Source organism: Cotesia glomerata, linkage group LG2 (assembly GCF_020080835.1).
Source record: "Cotesia glomerata isolate CgM1 linkage group LG2, MPM_Cglom_v2.3, whole genome shotgun sequence".
NCBI classification, from domain to species: Eukaryota; Metazoa; Arthropoda; class Insecta; order Hymenoptera; family Braconidae; genus Cotesia; species Cotesia glomerata.
In genome coordinates, this window is record NC_058159.1 from 21506405 (window position 1) to 21525200 (window position 18796).

The 18796-nt window shown below is 29.1% G+C and overlaps 3 protein-coding genes across 4 annotated transcripts; 1 reads left to right on the forward strand and 2 right to left on the reverse strand.

The window, feature by feature from the left end:
• The first annotated feature begins 554 nt into the window (after positions 1-554).
• LOC123259353 (protein trapped in endoderm-1) lies at positions 555-5252 on the forward strand. Of its 2 annotated transcripts, none has more exons than XM_044719797.1 (4): positions 555-687; positions 1879-2999; positions 3755-4001; positions 4318-5252. In XM_044719797.1, the coding sequence occupies exons 2-4, from the start codon at positions 2873-2875 to the stop codon at positions 4967-4969; spliced, it is 1026 nt and encodes a 341-aa protein (XP_044575732.1). In that variant the 5' UTR covers positions 555-687; positions 1879-2872; the 3' UTR covers positions 4970-5252. The 2 variants fall into 2 exon arrangements, with proteins under 2 accessions (XP_044575732.1, XP_044575733.1); XM_044719798.1 differs by lacking the exon at positions 555-687 and adding an exon at positions 717-735.
• Positions 5253-5549: 297 nt separating this feature from the next.
• LOC123259341 (putative tyrosine-protein kinase Wsck) lies at positions 5550-8532 on the reverse strand. The gene is made up of 3 exons (XM_044719764.1): positions 8249-8532; positions 6264-8151; positions 5550-6086 (listed from the first exon to the last, which is right to left on the reverse strand). The coding sequence occupies exons 1-3, from the start codon at positions 8449-8451 to the stop codon at positions 6015-6017; spliced, it is 2163 nt and encodes a 720-aa protein (XP_044575699.1). The 5' UTR covers positions 8452-8532; the 3' UTR covers positions 5550-6014.
• A 2975-nt stretch (positions 8533-11507) lies between these two features.
• LOC123259358 (atrial natriuretic peptide-converting enzyme-like) lies at positions 11508-13118 on the reverse strand. Its single transcript, XM_044719803.1, has 4 exons — positions 12559-13118; positions 12209-12478; positions 11951-12114; positions 11508-11879 (listed from the first exon to the last, which is right to left on the reverse strand). The coding sequence occupies exons 1-4, from the start codon at positions 12635-12637 to the stop codon at positions 11595-11597; spliced, it is 798 nt and encodes a 265-aa protein (XP_044575738.1). The 5' UTR covers positions 12638-13118; the 3' UTR covers positions 11508-11594.
• Positions 13119-18796: the final 5678 nt, after the last annotated feature.

Genomic DNA, 18796 nt, shown 5'->3' on the forward strand with positions numbered 1-18796 from the left:
AGTAATTGGAATTTTTAACGTACATATTTCGAATAATAGGAGGGTCGTGAAGGTAAAACGATAAAAAATATTTTATTATACGTAAGTCCTTTATTTATGGGTTATAAGACTCTCCTTGGTGCCTTTGCCTTTAAAACCAAAAACTAAAATGTGTTGGTGAAAAACACGTAGGTATAGAGAACATTACACTAGTTTCAACACGCAATGTGTAATATGTAATGAAAATGTGAATATAATACATAGTGAATTGAGACGCGATTATTTGACGTCTTTCGAAAGTACAAAAGAATTAGGGATGATTTTTAGGGAAGTTTGCAGCTGGTATCCCGTTGTATTGAATAAGCCAAAGCATATATGTACTTATGTAGTTTAATGCACCACCACCCGGCTTACCAATCACAAAACGAGACCATGTGCCGCTCACCTTTACTCAACACTTTTATTTTCTCATTGGTCTCCGGTCTCTAGTGTCTTGATTTTATTTATAATGACGCACCATTTAGTTTCATTTCAGGTTTGGGCTTGCATTTACAATGTTGTGTAGCTCAGTTAAGTTTCGTGCGCCATTCAAGTAACAAGTAGATCGACTATTTTACAGACGTGTCAGAACTTGTTTGTTTTTGTTTTGCTAATTGTTTATTATATGTCATAGGAATTAACGTTAATATTTTGTATATTTATTACTTGGTAATTATTTTTTTATCTCTCAAAATTTTGTGATAATTTGTTAAGTGGGTAATTAGGAATATTTTTTTATGTACTGCGTGTTTATGGTTCATTTACTTGTAAATTTAATTTTTTAATTTGTATTACTAATATTATTTATGAGTGACACTGTAATTAACAGACCATTGACAATTTTTTTATTTTTTTCGACAAATGAACTGGGTCTCGAAAATTATTTTTAAAATTGCATTTATAATTTATTAGAGCTAATTACGAAATTTTTAGATAAATTTTTCTTGGTATGATTTATTTGATAAGAAAATTCTAAAAATTATCAGTTATCTCTCAATTTTAGTGTCATTATTTATTGTTACTTTTGTTTTTATTTTAGTTTGGTATTTAATGAGTTTAAGATTTAAAATAGCTATTAACTACAAATTCGTGTTGAAGTAATTAGCTGTTATTGTGATATCCATATTTATTGTTAAAATCAAAGGATCCTAGAAAAAAATACACGTATAAATTTTAAAAAATTCTCAACATGCGTTTTTTAAAATTCAATCTTTAAATATCAGTGTTTTATTTTTTTTTTTTTGTGATAATTTTCTAAAAAATGACTTTTTATGTTTTATATAAAAATTTTTGTTGAAATTTTATTTCTTAAAAAAAATTTTAATTTTAAATATTAATAATCATCAACTTTATTTTATTTAAAATATAATTATCGAATCATAACGTCTTTCTCAATATTTTATAATTCAACTTTTAAAAAATTTATTGAAGAATAAAATATTTTGATGTGAAAATGGATAAAAATATCGATATTTTGTTACTTTTGAAGAATATGTACAAAGGATATTCGATTTATCTTCATTAATTAATTTTTTCAAGGTTTTATTAAATTGCTAAAGATTCAATATAAAATATTTAAAAAATGTATTTATATATTAACTCTTAATTATTGTTAGTCATGATTCTCTTAGTGTTTATGATCATGATCACTATTAAAGTATTGGTTTAATTATTAATAAAATATTTTTATGTATTTGATAATATTTATATTCTTTTACATAACTTGTGTGAGAATAAAAAATAATGAATAATTTTTACAATAGAACATGATAAGTAAAATGATTAACAGTAAAAATAATAGCCGGAAGTGGTTGTGGGTTTTTTTTTTTTTTTAATAGATTTTCCGTTTTTATTTTTCAGGATAAAGTGACCAATAAAAAAAATGCGGTAAAAAACGATCTCACCACCACGAAATACAGCGGGTATATAATAGTAATGGGGATTTGAAAAAGCAAGAAGACGGAGATGATGAAGATGAAGAAGCAAGAGAAGGGAAAGGAAAGTCATAACACAAGCTAATTCGAGTACAGTGTTGGAGAAAAGATAAGGAATTCTTATTCAGCTCTTGACGCTGGTTACGCCGGGATGAACTCTAGTAGTGCGCGCGTATATATCGCTAAATGTAATATGTAAGAGAATAGAGCGTCAGTAATACTAATATAACTAGTTAAAGTAACAAGTTTTATTACAAAGAGCAAAGAAGAAACAGAAGCACAAATCCGCGTACAATTAAATTCCGTGCACAGCCCGTTTTTAGTTTATAAGGGGATTCCCTGTTTTATTCATCCGACAGTTCCGCGCCAGCATTCGTATCTCAATAAACGCGGTTACTTTTGCATTTAAAAAAAAAAAAAAAAAAAAAAAAAAAAAACTGCATTATAAATAAATTCACCGGCGATCGATTAGTACGAAGTATTTGGAAGATTAAACTCTATAAAGTGCGTCAATAAGTATTTTTAAAATATATTTGATTGACTTTGAAAGCACGTACGAATTATTTTAATCGCGCTTTATAGAATTATATTTAAATTTAAATTTATTTGTTTGGTTTGTAGTATTCAATTAATTGTTTATTAAATTTATTTTTGAATTTAGTAGATTGTAGACAGAAATTAATGCAAATGATTGACGCGAGTTAATTTAAAAAGACCGGAGACTCAAAAAATAAATAAATAAACAGATGAACATAAATGTGCGGGAGTTTGTTCAAGTGATTTAACTACAACACGTGTTCTCGAGTTTTAGCTTAGATGCAAACTTTACATTAATGCCGCTGTGAAGATTCCGAATAAAAATCGTTCCAGCGGAAGTGATTTTAAAACCGAGATTGGTAAAAAATACAAGGATTATCAAGATGAACGTGACTACCGACTTCAGAGTGATCCAGGATCACGATCATGGCTATCAACAAGCTTATCCACGAGCCGTGACACTTACTGCTGCTGTTTGTGCGATACTTTTTAGCATCGTTGGCGTTCTCGGTATGACTAACATTCAATATTCAATACAATAGATAATTCCTTTAAGTTAATATTATCTGTTTAATACGTAGTAAATAAACATTTTGTTATTAAGTATAAATACTAATAAAAATATCACATTTCAAATGATTGTCTGGTCTCCGTGTCTTGGGAGATTAAATTTCATGTTTGTTCTTTTTTGTTAATGGTAATTACAGTCGGCAAGTCATAATGATACGGTTATTAAGGTCATTATTATATGACTTCTAAAATAGCTAGAAAAAAAAAAAAAAATTACTTAACTGTAATTTAATTTCAACAACTGTTACAGTAGGGTTGGAGTTTAAATAAAAATTTTTTCTACGTCACGTTCGTCACCTTTTAACTCTGAGCCATCAGAATTACGTCAATTAAGATAGACAATGATATATATTAATGTACGAGGAAAAAAAAAAACAGACGATTATTCTTTATGGGTTTTGTTATATGAATCATATTTAATGTTAAAATCTCAACTTTCTCTTTTATTAGTTTTAATTAGTAATTATTATTTTAAATGATAACTACAAATTTAATTAAAAATATATTAGTGTAAAAAATAGTTTAAAGAATTAAAAAATGAAAGACTTGATGTTGAATCATTGAAATTCTTTTTTTACGGGAAAATAAAATATTTGACTTCAATAATTATTAAAGACATGACTTTTAGTTTCAAGTAATTAAATAAAATATATTATTGACTTTTTAATTAATAAAAAAATAATTTATCGTTTTAGGTAATTTAGTTACAGTAATTGCATTAATGAAGTACACACGATTACGAAGACATGCAACAACAGCATTCGTCATAAGTTTAAGCATATCAGATTTAATATTTTCTGCTGTGAACTTACCGCTTACGGCTAGCAGATATTTAAATGAGGCATGGGTACTTGGTGAAACACTTTGTCAAATATTTCCGCTGTTTTTTTATGGCAATGTTGCTGTATCTTTGCTAAGTATGGTGGCTATCACTGTCAACAGGTTCGTAAACTATTAATAATTTTTAATAATAAATTTATCAATAACATAGACATTTATTCTTCAATTTGAATAATTAATTACTAATGAATTAAGCTTGAAGACACAAACTCTACATAGTTTTTAATGAGTCATCAGTTCTCTTTTCGTATTGCTTTTTATAGCGAGGGTCACGCACATATGAAAGCAATTAATAAAGTCGAGAATAAATCTGCGATCCTAAGAAATTTAAAAACAATTTTAATTAGTCATAATTATAGAATCATTGGAATTATATTTTATTAATTAATCAATTATACCTTTTAATTTATATTTACAGATACGTATTGATATCAAAATCTGATATTTATGCGCGGCTTTACACAAATCGTGGGATAACAATAATGTTGATAGCGATATGGGTAGTGAGTTTTTCGCTGCTTCTACCGCCGTTGACTGGCATTTGGGGAAGACTCGGTCTCGACCCTAAGACATTTTCATGCACGATACTCCAGAAAAATGACAAAAGTCCTAAAAAAATGCTCTTCGTTATAGGATTCGTAATTCCATGCGTTGTGATTATTGTATCTTACCTCTGCATCTATTGGAAAGTTAGACAAAGTCGTAAAAATTTAGAAGCACATATGGTTAACGGCGGCATGAGACGTAATACTGGATTTCAAAGACGTGAAGATTCAAGAGTCACAAAACTTATGCTTACCATATTTTTATGTTTTTTGCTCTGTTTTTTGCCACTTATGCTGGTCAACGTCGTTGACGACAAGGTTAAAATACCGATTTTACATGTGGTTGCTTCCATACTCGCATGGGCATCTTCAGTTATCAATCCCTTTATTTATGCGGGAACTAATAAGCTCTACAGAGAAGCTTACAGACAGGTACTGTGTCCGATTACCAGCAGTAAAAGTACTGTACCCGTTAAGCCCACAGGCTCGCATTCGAGCAAAATTTCATCTCATCAAATTACTTGAATTAGTTACTATGTTACAAAGAATACTCAATATTTTAATATTTTAATATTTTTATAATTTTTTTTATTTTTAATAACTAGTTAGTGATTTTAAGTCACTTATAATAACAATGGTGATTTACAATTTATAAAAAAGTACATGATATTTTTCTTAAATAACGTGGTTCCGATTAATCGGAATAATTTGTTTTTTACCAACGTTTTGTTTGATTTACATTAATGTTTAAGCACTGAATGTACTCATACTAATTACTATTTTTTTTTACTCGACTGTATAAAATTTTTTATAAATAAAAAAAAAATATATCGCTTATGCCATAAGATCTTTAATTTTAAGTTTTCTAAGTAATTATTTTATACTTAAATACTAACAATTTAAATACAATATTTAAATTATAACAATATAAATTTATGTGATATTTATGTATTACTCAAATAAAGATATTAATTTAATCAAAAGTATTTGTTCATTAATATCAAAATTAATAAGAAAAAAAACCCTAAAATATATTAATGCTTAAATTAATTTGGTTGGTTAGGCATCGCGATATATCTTTATCAAATATATCAGTATTACTACAATTTTATTTGTACTTTGGTGAATGCCTAAATTTAAATGAACCTTTGTGAAGATTATAGAAAATATCTTCATGGAATTAACCAAATTTTTAATTAATTACTGAATAAAAACAATATTAAAATGTATAAAATAAAATAAGATCAATGTAGAATATCAATAAATAAAAGTAAAAAATATATAAAACTTGTATTAAAAAAAAATTAAGTAATTTCTGGACGGAAAAGTTGAGCCTTATGATAATGTATGTACGAATTGTAAGTAGCTGGAAAATATGTATATAAATATATACGCGTTTATAAAAATAATAAAGATTGCATCAATAGCATTTGTGTACGGTAACTATACATAATATCAAGGTTCATGACCTTTTAAAAATGAGTTATGTAATATATAATATATATATGTAAATGCAAAATTGTTTTTTTGTTTATAAACCTTAAGTATAAATGGAAAGAATTGGATTTATTTAGTTATTCAATTCCAGTTCTGGAATGTAAGGCTCTGTGATGGCAGTGATAGGAACAACGCTCAATGTATTCTGAAAAATAATTTTTAATTTTAATTATTATTAATAAAATTTTTCGGTCATTATTGATGATAAAAAACTTGGCAAGTATCTTACAATTTTTTTTATCAACAACTTTTAATGTATTTCGTAGAAAAGAAACAAAAAAAATTTTCTTTAACTTTAGTATCATCAATTATAAACACTTACCAATCGACTAAGTTCATCAAAAGTCGGACGTTCATCGGCATTATCATGCCAACAAGACATTAAAACTTCGTAAATCGGATCAGTCATATCTCGTAGCTGCGGCAATCGCACATTTTTCTCAACAACAGCTTCCTCGACGTCGCACTCATCTTCTAAATCGTGATATGGAGTACCACCCATGCTCATCATCTCCCAGATAATAACTGCAAAAGTCCAAACGACAGCCGGATTGTGTTTTTTATGACCAAATCTTTCAGGCGCAGTCCAGCGGGCTAGTTTCAAATCATCTAAGGCGTGTTTACCAATACCGAATCCCATTATTTTAGGTACAAAATCATCAGTAAGGCCGATACTTCTCGCACACAAGTGCGAATGAATTATTTTATGAGCTTCAAGATAATTTAGTCCCATAGCGATCGATGATCCAATTGTAAGGATAAACTCATACGGAAAAACATCACCAGATCGGGCAGCGATTAATTTCAGTTTCAAATTATGTGTCACCGTTTCTTGAACAACATAGAGTATTTCAGGTGTTTCGCAATTACCAATAAAACTTGCTAGGTAATTCATTTTGCCTGCTTTTATACAGACATCAAGATCTCTTAGCATATGACGCTTCTCAGAAGCGCGTAAATTTTTATCATCTATCGAGTGAATCAAAACTAGTGATGAGTTGCCATCTTTATCTTGAACAGTTCCCATATGAACGTTGCCAAACCTTCCTCGTCTTATAACGGCCGGTTCGACGGTCAAAAAATTTTTAGGAATATTCCATACTTTAGACTTTAAATCTTGATAATGATTGGGACGTTCTGGAACGTCTTCTGGAATGTAAGCCATGTTGTCAACTTCGTACATTGGACCCTGTAGTGTAAGCTCTTGTTGCTCAGGTAACTTAGTCATGCGTATTTGTTCATGTCGCTTTCTCAAAATAAAATAGCCAGAGACAGCAGCTATTAATAAGATGCTAAATAAAGCAATAGCAATATAGAGTCCGACAGCTAAACCATCAGGACCTGCACTTGATTCAAACGAATGACCTGCAAAATCAGAATGACTGTATTTTATTTCGTTTCCTATGCGAGATACCAACACCAATCCAACTTGTGGTCTATTAAAAGGTTTCTGCAGCGGCGCGTTGTAATAACCGCCTACTTTCTGACCATCGCCGATAATAAATCGCTTATACTTATAATACTCGTTGGCATTAAATTCACCGGTGATATAAAACGGCAAGTCATCTTTGATAGCTGTATGATAATCCGGATAAGTAATGTCTACTTGTTTCGGCGGGATAGTTCCGGGATGGATAATAATAACTTGATAGGAACTTAACGGCCCGTTCTGACTTTTACCTTCAGCCAATTCAACAATGACCGTAGAACTGCTTTGTTGAATTATTTTCGGCTTGTCCGGTTTTTCTGGCGAACCAATTAATGTCCAGTCAATAGTATAACTTGGGTGGCTCTCACCGTTAGTATTGACAGCTGTTACAGAGATATTATACTTGGTACCAGGCTGCAAATTAGTTAGGAGAGTACTGTCAGATGATTCACCTTGCACTTGTAATTGCACAGGCTGAAGTGGATAAAATGCATGAGTTTCAAGTGCCACTGCACGGACAATGTAAGATGTTATGTTACCATTGGTGATGTCTGGTGGTTGCCATGTGATATTAAGTGACTCTGACTTGTTGTTTATCACCCTGAGCCTTCGTGGTGGGCTTGAGACTTTTTGACCAGTGCTGTAAACACTTATAGAATCGTGTGATCCGCATAGTGATTTTTCATCGTCGATGCAACGTGTGGTGCAGCCATTTGATGGCCCATTACGTCCATAAGTACTCATACAGTAGCATTGTTGACCTTTCATTAACCCGGCATACCTAGATAATTAAATTATTATTATTATTATTATTATTATTATTATTATTTTAAATGACACTTTTTAAATAAAGAAAAAAATTATTTTATAAAACTTACATGTAATAACGACTGAGGCATTCTTTCATACAAAATACTGGAGCTCGTGGATTTGTAATTACCAGAAGAGGTTCTTCTGACTCCGGAGGACTCTTGAAGCAGCCGATATAGTCTTCCGCAAACGTTAGGTTGATAAAACATTCACATAGGCCAATAATTAACAAATATTTAAGCATGTTGAATTGTTGAGAAAATAAAACCATGTAAGTACATGAAATAAATAAATGAATGAAAAAAAAAAAATAAATAAATAAACGAGTCACTTGAATTAAATATCGTAGGTACGGTCACTGGACATTCTTAACAGATGAACAATGGATGTGACTCAGTGGTAGGTAATGTGATGTCAGAGAACCAGACCAGATATCATGATGCCAAGTTGTTTGGTAGATGTCAAACGCATGGGTGATCCTTTGATGTCCTCAGTTTCTCCGTTTTCATTATTTCGAGTTATATTGAGATGAGAGATATTTACGGTACTTTGTTTTCAGTAATCACTATCAAGCATGTACTAGTACTAGTATACTAGTACATGCAATGTGGGTGCGGTTGTTTTTTGTTTATTTATATAAACACACAAGTGTTTCACTCACGTACGCGGCAACGCCATTTTGAAATAGTAGTCTTTGATTTACACGTTAGAGGCAGTATTTGCCGAAATGTTAAAATTGGCGGAAATTTTAAAAAACTATAACTTATTGAAAATTAATAAATGATAAGTTTGAAAGTTTTATTGAAAAAAGTTTTTTTTATTATTTGATAATAAACTTCAGAAAATATCTTTGTGTAAATATTTAATACTTTTAATAAAATTTTTAATGCTGCACTATTAATCAATTACTGAGAATTAAAGTGAAATTTTTAAAAATAAAATTTATCCAAAATAAATCAATGATAAGATAAGTTTGAAAATTTTAATCGAAAAAATTGTTATTTGATACTAAACTTAAGACAATGCTTTTGTATAACTATTTAATGTTTTTAATAAATTATTTAATCCTGCGTAAATCAATAAAATTAAATTGAACAAAATAATATATAAAAATAATAAAAAATTATTAAACTTAAAAAAAAATTACAATTTGTAAATAATTTTTTTTTCAGTGCACCATTGTTGGTTCCAATCTCTTCCTTTTATAAGAAAAGAAATTATTAAATTTCTGTAACAATGAATAAATAGTATATTACACACCTAGGGAAGTAAAGTAAGAAATGTCTTAGATCACATGTAATTGTTGGCCGAGGCGAAGCCGAGGCCAACAAACATGTGATCTGAGGCTTTCTTATTTACTTCCCGTGGAGTGTATACTATTTTTCATATAACCTGCATTGAAAATGCGAGTTTCAATGTCTGTTGAGCCAACCGAAACTAGACAATTTCAGACCAATGCGACTGTGCCGGGCAGGAATCAATTATTTCTTCCCGGCGGACAGAAAATGACGATTTTCTGTCCACGAGGTGAAGTTGCAGCTTTATTTTCAATCCTATCAATTGTTTGTTTATTTTATACCTTTATAATTGTCATTCTAACCGTTAACTGTACTGACATATTATAATTCTGTTATTAAGCATAAATAAGAATGATAAAAAAAAACTTGACAATTTACGAATAATGTTTGATAAAAAATAAACTATTACTTTCTATTTTATTATAAGTTTTATAATAAAATGGTATTTTCGCTGTTCGTCTGAAACTATCTAGTTCTGGTTGGCTCCAGACATTGAAACTAGCATTTTTAATGCAACTTATATGAAAAATATAATGTGTGACGCGGGATAAAACACGATTTCAGACCGAGTGATGCCAGCCCTCGCTTCGCTCGGGCAGGCAACGTCACTGTGGTCTGAAATCGTTTTGTTTCATCCCTAGTCACACAATATACTATTTTTGCTCGACGAAGGCAGAAAAGGGTAACTTCGTTTAGCGCAGCGGGCCGAAAGTTGACGCTTTCTGTCCGTCGAGCAAAAAAATATTTACTACGCTGGTCGAAAGTACGGGGTTCCCGCTGCAATTTCACGGTAGAAAGCCTCAGTTTTATGCCGTGATCAAGTCGCGCATGCGCCCTACGACGGGGAGCCGAAATAATGTATTCATGCACTGACAACGAGACACGAGGCGGCAGAAAGTCCGAAAGTCGGTAGTCGCGCTCACTCTATTACTTATGTTTATAAGCCTAACCTTACTTGTGATTGTTATGAATGTGTCTGTCTTGTTATGTGTCGATGATTTTAGGTTGAAATTAAGTTAATTAAAGAAAATAAATATTTATTTTAATGAAATGAGACTTATTAAATAATTAAATTACAAAAAAAAAAAAACGAGAAATATTTTTTATTCTGATAGATATTTTCAAATAAATAAATTCATTATTAAACAAATAATTATTTACAAAAATACACAGATTTTTTTCTTAATTTTTTTTCTATGCATTTTACGATTATTATTTCATTTTTCTATTTTTTTTTATTTTTAAAATCAGAGTTAATTTATAATATATTTATAATTTTAAATTTATTAGATTAAATTAAGATCTTTTCTCAAAAGAAAGTAGTAATATGATAGATTATAAATTAATATCTTTATTGACAGGTGCATTTGATGCCCCCCCCCCCCGACCAGCAGCACTCGCTTCGCTCGTGCTGCAAATGTCGGGGGCAGGCATCAATTTTTTTCAACGCAATTTTTTGCGTACTTTCGACCGGATAGCAAGAAAACTAGTATACACTACAAGGGCAGGAATCTCAACTTTCTGCCCTTGTAGTGTAATATACTATATCACAAATTACAAATATTTTATCTTAAACTTAAATATTGAACATTATATTTCTAAAAATAACTATACATAACATTAATAATAATGTCTTATGTTTACAGTACATAATAAGCATATTGAATCCATATTTTCAATTAAGAGCCAATCCCAGCTATTACAGCTTCGTGAATTTCTCCTAAACAAAAAAAAATTTTAAAAAAAATTAAAAAAAAAAACTCTTTCCCACTTGATAGATAATTTAATTATCTATTTTCTAGCAGAGCGGTTTTTTCGAAATTTTCATTTGTTATAAAAATGTTCATGAATTTGCAATAGCTTTGTTGTTGCGAATGTGACAAAGATAGTACGGTTTCTCTCGATGAGTGCAAGGAGAAAAAAAGATGGGATCCTTTCTTAAGAAAAAGTAGCGTTTTTTTATGCTATTTAAATAGAAAAAAATGATTTGCTTAAATTACGTGAAATAACTTTATGTGAAAATAGAACCTAAAAAATAACATCTTCCTTTAATTCTTGAGCCGAAAAACACAGCAATAAATTTGATAAAAGATAAAAAATTTTATGACATTTTTTATTAGATTTTTTTCTGGTTAGTACACAAAACAAATGCTATTTCAGCAAAACAATCGTTGAGCAATTTAACTTGCCCCCATGGCATCATCGCAATATATTGCCCCAGATTACGTTTTTCTTTTTTCATATTCATATTAACTGTAATTGTTGGTGGTTCGGAAGCAAGACTTCCAGTTCCTTCTAAACATGCGTCAGATGCCCAAGTTTGTGTTTCCGGGCAGACTGGGTACCAATTGCCCTTCCAGTTTTTGAAAAAATATCCATCTTTATACTTGTAATTAATCACCTAAATTCAACAAAAAAATTTTATTTAAAAACGTCAAAATAAATAATATAATTTTTTAAAAAACAATTTACAGTATCATGGTTGATAGGAGATGGTGTGAGGATACTACAATCTAACTCATCTTTTTTATTTGGACACTGAGTTACTCCGTCACATCTTCGTGATAAGGATACACACATCCCCTTAGGATCACGTCTAGTCCAATCTAGACAACTGAAAGAATTATTACCGCACCCTGATAAAAAATAACACATTTTAATAAAAAAATTTTAAATAATTTTTAATTAATTATATTATTTATTGAACAAACAAACGAATAAAATAATAACCAAAACAATTAAGTTCATCATCGCCATCAAAACAATCAAATCTGCCGTCACAAATTTTATTGTTATCAATTTGATCAAGACATGAGCACATTTCTTCATCACTTCCATCTGCGCAATCTACTTTTCCGTTACACCACAAAAATTTCGGAATACACCGGCTGTCATTAACACACTTGACATAATCTTCTTTGCACTCTAACTCAGAGTTGTGTGTTGTATGTAAATTGTGATTCAACAAACTTTTTTGTATTCTTCCCAAAGATGTCATTTCTGAAATAAAAATTTATTAAAATCATTAAGCATAAATAAAATAACTTTAAAAAGTACTTAATCAATTTTAATGAATATACCGCGTTGTAATGAGTCGATTACAAACAAAAGTATAAAAAACACAACAAAGGTATAATTAAATAACGTAAACTTATACATGATTGTTTTATTTTTAATAATAGCTTTTAAATGAATAACCGAAGCACTTTATCTGACAGCCTAAAGCAAACTAATGATTTCTTATGACTATTTTCTTCACTCTTAGTTATCTTACAGTTAAAGTTATTATCCCCCAGTTAACTCAATTTAACTGGAAATTCTTTTCTTTTCACATCAGTTTAAAAAATAACCCTCGAACCAGTTATTTTTATCACATGGAAAATATTTTTTTTTTCATGATTATATACCTAACACTTATCTGACTAATGTCAGTACATACGTGAATGCGTTCTAGTGCTCTATGCTGTATACTTCTCAATAATATTTTTCGTTGTTTGAAATCCTACAGATTTTTCAATTACTATTTATCATTAACGAAGGCATCCAAGCATGAATGTAAAAGTAATATTTTCAAGTAATACGAAACTATTTTATTGAATTCTTTGAATATGCTGTCATGTAATATTTACTAATAAGTAATAACTTTTTTATCGCCGAATGAACGTAACGTTCAAAAAGTTTATTTTATTGTTCAAGCTACCGGAAAGTGAGGTAGTAATTTATGTAATTACTACAGTTTTATTGATCGAAATATGAAAATAATTTTTTTTTTCTTTTTTAAATTCTTGAATTCTATTTTCAATTTTATTATTGAAAAAATCTAGTTTTAGTCTAGATAGAGCAATAAACGTATAATTATCATTAGATTTAACTATCGGTTTGTCTTTATATTCAGTGTTTATGAAGCTATACATTTTGGAGATGTTAAAATTAATCAGAAGTTATTTTATATGTTTAATTTATTGGCAATAAAATACACTAGTAAAAAAAATACACTGTCAATAAAATTTTCGCTTATTTCTGTTAATATTATATGGGCTATGAAGCGCTTTGTTATCTCGATAACACAAATAATGCTTATCAGATTCTCATTAAATTTTGTCGACTTTTTTTAGGTAATTACCTTGACCGAGTTTGTTGCGAGCAAAACCGATCTAAAACAAAGTTACACAGAAAAATAGTGCTTGAAGAGTGATATTTTGTATAGTAATATCAGGCATAATTGCAAACATAAAGATGAAAGAGTTGTAAAGAATCTGATAATATTTTTATGAGAAACAATTCTAAACAATTATTTTTAAAGTTCCAATGTGTACTTTTTTCACCAAATAAAGTTAACTATGCCACAGTGAAACTCCACTTATTTTTAGCAAAAAAAAATCGAATAATTAACATTTTAAACGTTTTTTTTTTTCACTCTGTTCATTTTCACGGCGGATTTTTGAATTTTAGAGTACAGATTCAGAAAAAATGTTTTTTTCATATCGGATTTTTCGACTTTAATAAGTAGAAATTGCGCTTTTTCTATGGTCTTCATAAAAATTTTGTCTATTATGAAGAGTATTTCATGCTGCCCATAGCAATATTTATAGATAAAAAAAAAATTTACATGAGTTTTGCCAAAACTACTGAAACTCTAGTGTTGAAGATCGCGATTCCATGTCAAAGAAAAAAGTATCCATTCACACGTATAAAAAATCCTGATAAATCCACGCAGCGTGAATATAAGGGCCTTTACATTCACGCAGCGTGGATTTAAGGCCCTTATTTTCACGCGGCGTGGATTTATTAGGACTTTTTTACCTATGAATAGAATTTCCGTCAAAGAAATCGTGCCCACAGGTTTTTTCCAAAATTTTTTTTATTTCCGTGAATTTTCCGAACATCCACCGATAGGAAAATTAACTTGGTTCTAGAACAAGAATCATAAGCTAAGAAAAATTTCTTAGGCCAAAAAAATTTCTCTTTGATTCAGGACTATGAATTTCTTCGAAATAATTTTCTCGGCTCAAGATATTTTTTTTTTGAATCAAGTTAATTTTGTTTATCAGTATAAAAGGCATCTAAAAAGACTATTCCATATTGCCCTCAGCCATATTAGAGGGGTGCGAATATCGGAAACTTTGAATTATCTAGGACGAATAATTCGGAACTTTACTCGAGTATTGAATCAAATCCTACATTTGATTTCGGTGGAGTATCACTTCTACATAATTACCTATGTAGGGGCGGGGGGGGGGGGGGGGGGAAAATGGGGGACCCCCAAAATTTCGTAAAAAAAATTTTTTTTTCCAAAAAGCTCTTTTAGCTTTCTAAAATATATTTTAACGTCATTTCCTACAATTTCAGAAGAAAAAAATTTTTTTAATTAAAAAACATGAAAAATTTTTTTTTTCTAATTTTTTTTGCATACAGTAAAAAAATTTTCGTCAAATTTAACACAAATATTTGTGTTACTGACTGTTTTTACACAAACTAATGTTAATTCTACATTCTAGTGTGTTAACTCAATACATGAGAATGTAAAATTCTACACACTAGAGTGTAATTTGCTACACAAAAATTTTTACACTTTACACATTAACGGAAAATTTTTTACTGTGCAGTAATTTTTATCGTCATTGTGCATCGTAATAATTTTTTTTTCACATCTAAGATTTTTTTTTCTAAATTTTTAAGTTCTCACTTTACAACTATATAAAAAAAAAAAAAAAAATCGGGAAGTCATTGGTTCCATGCCAGTTTTCGAAAATCAAGTTCTAATCTGATCTCCACATTTTTAAGGTCCTAGGAAGTAGCTCTTAATATTCCTACGAGGATTTCTATCAGGGTGTGTGTGTGTGTGTGTGTGTGTGTGTGTGTGTGTGTGTGTGTGTGTGTGTGTGTGGGTGTGTGGGTGTGTAAACCTCTCATAATTTTTGAGCAACTCCACTAATTGGAACGACAATCGCGTCATTCGAGAAGGTTCAGCGAAACTTAGACTTCCTCATAAATTTAAAATAACTTTTTTCTTTTAACAGCTTTTAAACAGATGTAACGATCAATTCCAAAATCTAAACAGTTCTTTAATTTAAAAAACGACGTTGACTGCTGCAACCGCATCAAAACCGGGTGATGTGTTGAAGAGAAATCTTACATTAATTATTTTAAAAAAGTATGTTTTTCAAATAACATCAAATTTATTCTCGAATTATTTTTGATGACATAATTTAACTATGAATGCTCAGAAAACTGAGTCAGAGGCCGCCAATTTCTTCAAAATCATTTGGTGCGCTTGTGAGATATTTAATTTAAAAAGTAAGATCTTCAGGCCTACAAGATTATTCAACTTGAAAAAATTTTCCTGAATCCCTAAACCAAGAAAGAGAGTGCAAAAAAATTACGAATCTTTTTTTTCATGCTATTATTTTGAATTGCGTGAGAACTATGAGTCTAAAAATTTTTTCACCGGGAGTTACAAAAACTAGAATTTTCTCGAGAGAACTCTTTTTTTTATCTTGATATTATTTTTACTCAAGCGAAACCCGTCAAAAATTATTACAAAGTTTTAAAATTTTTTTTACTACCTCAATTCCTGTTAGGAGTATATTGCTTCAACTAACAATGTCTCTTTTTTGGGTGATTTGTTTCTCTCTTTGGGTTCTTTCGTAGACTTATCGATAAGAAAATGTTATTTTTTTAACGATATTTCATTTTCGGATGAAGAAATTTTTTTTTCACTTTTTCAGGGAGTACCCCATTTTGCCCGCAAAAAAAAAAATTTTTTTCTACGGCAACTTGAAATTTGATTGTTTTTCTTTAATTACGACTGAAAACGAGAAAAATCAGCGTATTTAAGTCCTTAAAATCATAACGATTTCTTAAGTACCCAATTTGCCCCCCCCCCCCTCCCCTAAATATTAAAACATCAAACATTTTCTATTCGAAAATAATTTTTTTAGTGTCAAATATGTCGGAGCAGTTTGTAAATAAAATTTATTATTAACGTTGCAGTAAAACTTAGAAAAAAAATTATTAATTATATTTATCAAACAAGAGTAATTTCCAACATTTCACTATTTATTAGTGTTCTACTTTAAAAGCCTATAAAAGTTACATAAATAAGTCTGTTTATATGTTTTTTTTTTATCAGTAGAATACCTAAAAAGCAGGTAATGTACATCATTGCGATAAAAATCACATACGCTGCATGGATAATATATGTACACAGAGTTGTTCGATAATGTCAAGCTCCATGAAACAAATGATTCGACAATAATAATCTTAATGACAAGTGAAACTTGTGACCTCTAACAAACACTTAGATTTTATCTTTATGTCCAATCTGTTAAACTAAGTGAGTTTCAACGACGTACATAATATAATGGCCTAATAGTTCTACTCGCGATTTACCCCCAAACCTTAGACCTGAGGAGAGATATGTAGAGAGACTCGTACTTATCTTATGCCACTAAAACCCAAAACTAAAAGTTTTAAATTACCGGATACATTATAAGCTAATTAAATCGTAAACTTTGTAGACTGATTGTTGGCCGTCCATTTGGGTACTTACCGCTGACGTAGAATATAAATAACACCGATTTTTGGCATCGACTTAAACTACACCAGTCTAGGTACAAAAAATAAGAAAGTACAGAGCGAGTGCAATTATGTCATAAAATTTAACTAAAAGACTTATATATGAAAAAGAGGGTGGAAGAATAATAAGGATAAAGTAACGATCGTTTGAAATAATAACGTTCAAGGTCATTCTACTTTAAATCATGATTCATGACTGGCATGAAGATCTTATCAATTATTGGTAATTTTTGAATAATTTCTTATGCCTTTTCACTTTCATTTCAAGGTTTTCAATTAATTTAAATTCTTCATTCTTTTAACCTGTTTTATCCTTGAACATCATCAATGTCGATTTTATAAACTATATTATTTTAAATCCTCGTTAAAATAATTTTTAAATGGTTTATTTGAATAATTGTTATTTAAATCTTCGTGAAAATGTTTAAGTACTAATAAAAAAAAAAAAAACAAATACGTAATTGTAAGAATAAAACTTGAAAAATTACTTTAATAGCTTCGTAGGTTAATATTTAAACGAATACTTTTCATTATTTGTTTCAATTATATCAGATTGCTTGGAGGTTTTTTATATTGTTAATAACATTAAATTAAATTTTCAATTATTTATTTGTTTATATGCATTAAAATGGAATATTTTCTTTCAAGTATAGTTTTCTGTTTTATAAAAATACTTATTGGAGTGTAATGCATTTTTAATGATTTGACTGACTTGAAAATGAAGGAAAAAGGGTATCTTTTGTCAATGTCAAAAATTACAAACAGATAATTTTTAAATTTATTAACTTTACATTAAGAAAACAAGAAGTGTAAAAATTGATGAATAGGGGCTCAGTACAGAGAATGACAAATGAAAAAAAGTATATAGAAGTCTGTCAGTTAAAGAATATTTGTTATCTTTATCATATTTTTAAGTACTTGTGACTTAAAAAATTTTATGTACATTTACGGAAGGAGATATTTGGAAATCCAGGTTATTGGAAATGACAACAGTAAACCAAAACGTAAACTGAAGTTTGAATTATGATTTTTAATACTAAATTGTTTGAAGATATTTTATGCACTGGAAAAAAATTAACTTGATTAAAAAAAAAAAATTTTGCAATTAAGATAATCATTTTGAAGAATTTTATTGTCTTCATTTAAGTTGGAAAATTTATTTTTATCTAAGTTAATTTTACTTGATTCAAAAATTTTTAGTCTTGATTCGATACAATGAAAGTTTTCAAAATGATTTTGTTGAATTATTTTTCTCGTTAAAAGAGAATTAAATTTTTATTTAATCTTTATTAAGATTTATTTAAAATTTAGTAATTTTAAATATTGATTTGTTCTCATCATTTTCAAAAAATATTTTTTTAAATCATGTAAGTTCAAAATAAACCAATAAATTATATTGAAAAGAGGCACATAAGAAATTCATTCGATTAAAAAAACAACCTTGAACGAGAAAAATTATTTTGAAGAATTCGATTTTGAATCAAGTAGAAAATTTATTGAACTAAAAAAATTGTCTTTGGCTTTAAAATATTTTACTTGGTTCAAAATTTTTTTCTCTTGAGTCAAGTTAATTTTTTCGTTGGTGGATTAAAATATAATTCAATTGAAAGAAAGATAATATGGCAAGTAGCTGGAAATATTTTAATATTTTTCTCAATTGCCATGTAAATATCAACATTAGAAAAATTTTTACAATTAGAAAATTATAAACATTATCCGTTTCCAATTTGATTGAAGTGA

Coding starts and splice junctions, on each gene's coding strand:
- LOC123259358 (XM_044719803.1), bottom strand. CDS start 12,637: ATGTATAAGTTTACGTTATTTAATTATACCTTTGTTGTGTTTTTTATA. Junction 12,479..12,558: donor AATCGACTCATTACAACGCG/GTATATTCATTA, acceptor TTTTTATTTCAG/AAATGACATCTTTGGGAAGA. Junction 12,115..12,208: donor TGATGAACTTAATTGTTTTG/GTTATTATTTTA, acceptor ATTTTTTATCAG/GGTGCGGTAATAATTCTTTC.
- LOC123259341 (XM_044719764.1), bottom strand. CDS start 8,451: ATGGTTTTATTTTCTCAACAATTCAACATGCTTAAATATTTGTTAATT. Junction 8,152..8,248: donor TGCCTCAGTCGTTATTACAT/GTAAGTTTTATA, acceptor TTAATTATCTAG/GTATGCCGGGTTAATGAAAG. Junction 6,087..6,263: donor TTGATGAACTTAGTCGATTG/GTAAGTGTTTAT, acceptor ATTATTTTTCAG/AATACATTGAGCGTTGTTCC.
- LOC123259353 (XM_044719797.1), top strand. CDS start 2,873: ATGAACGTGACTACCGACTTCAGAGTGATCCAGGATCACGATCATGGC. Junction 3,000..3,754: donor TAGCATCGTTGGCGTTCTCG/GTATGACTAACA, acceptor TTATCGTTTTAG/GTAATTTAGTTACAGTAATT. Junction 4,002..4,317: donor GTGGCTATCACTGTCAACAG/GTTCGTAAACTA, acceptor TTATATTTACAG/ATACGTATTGATATCAAAAT.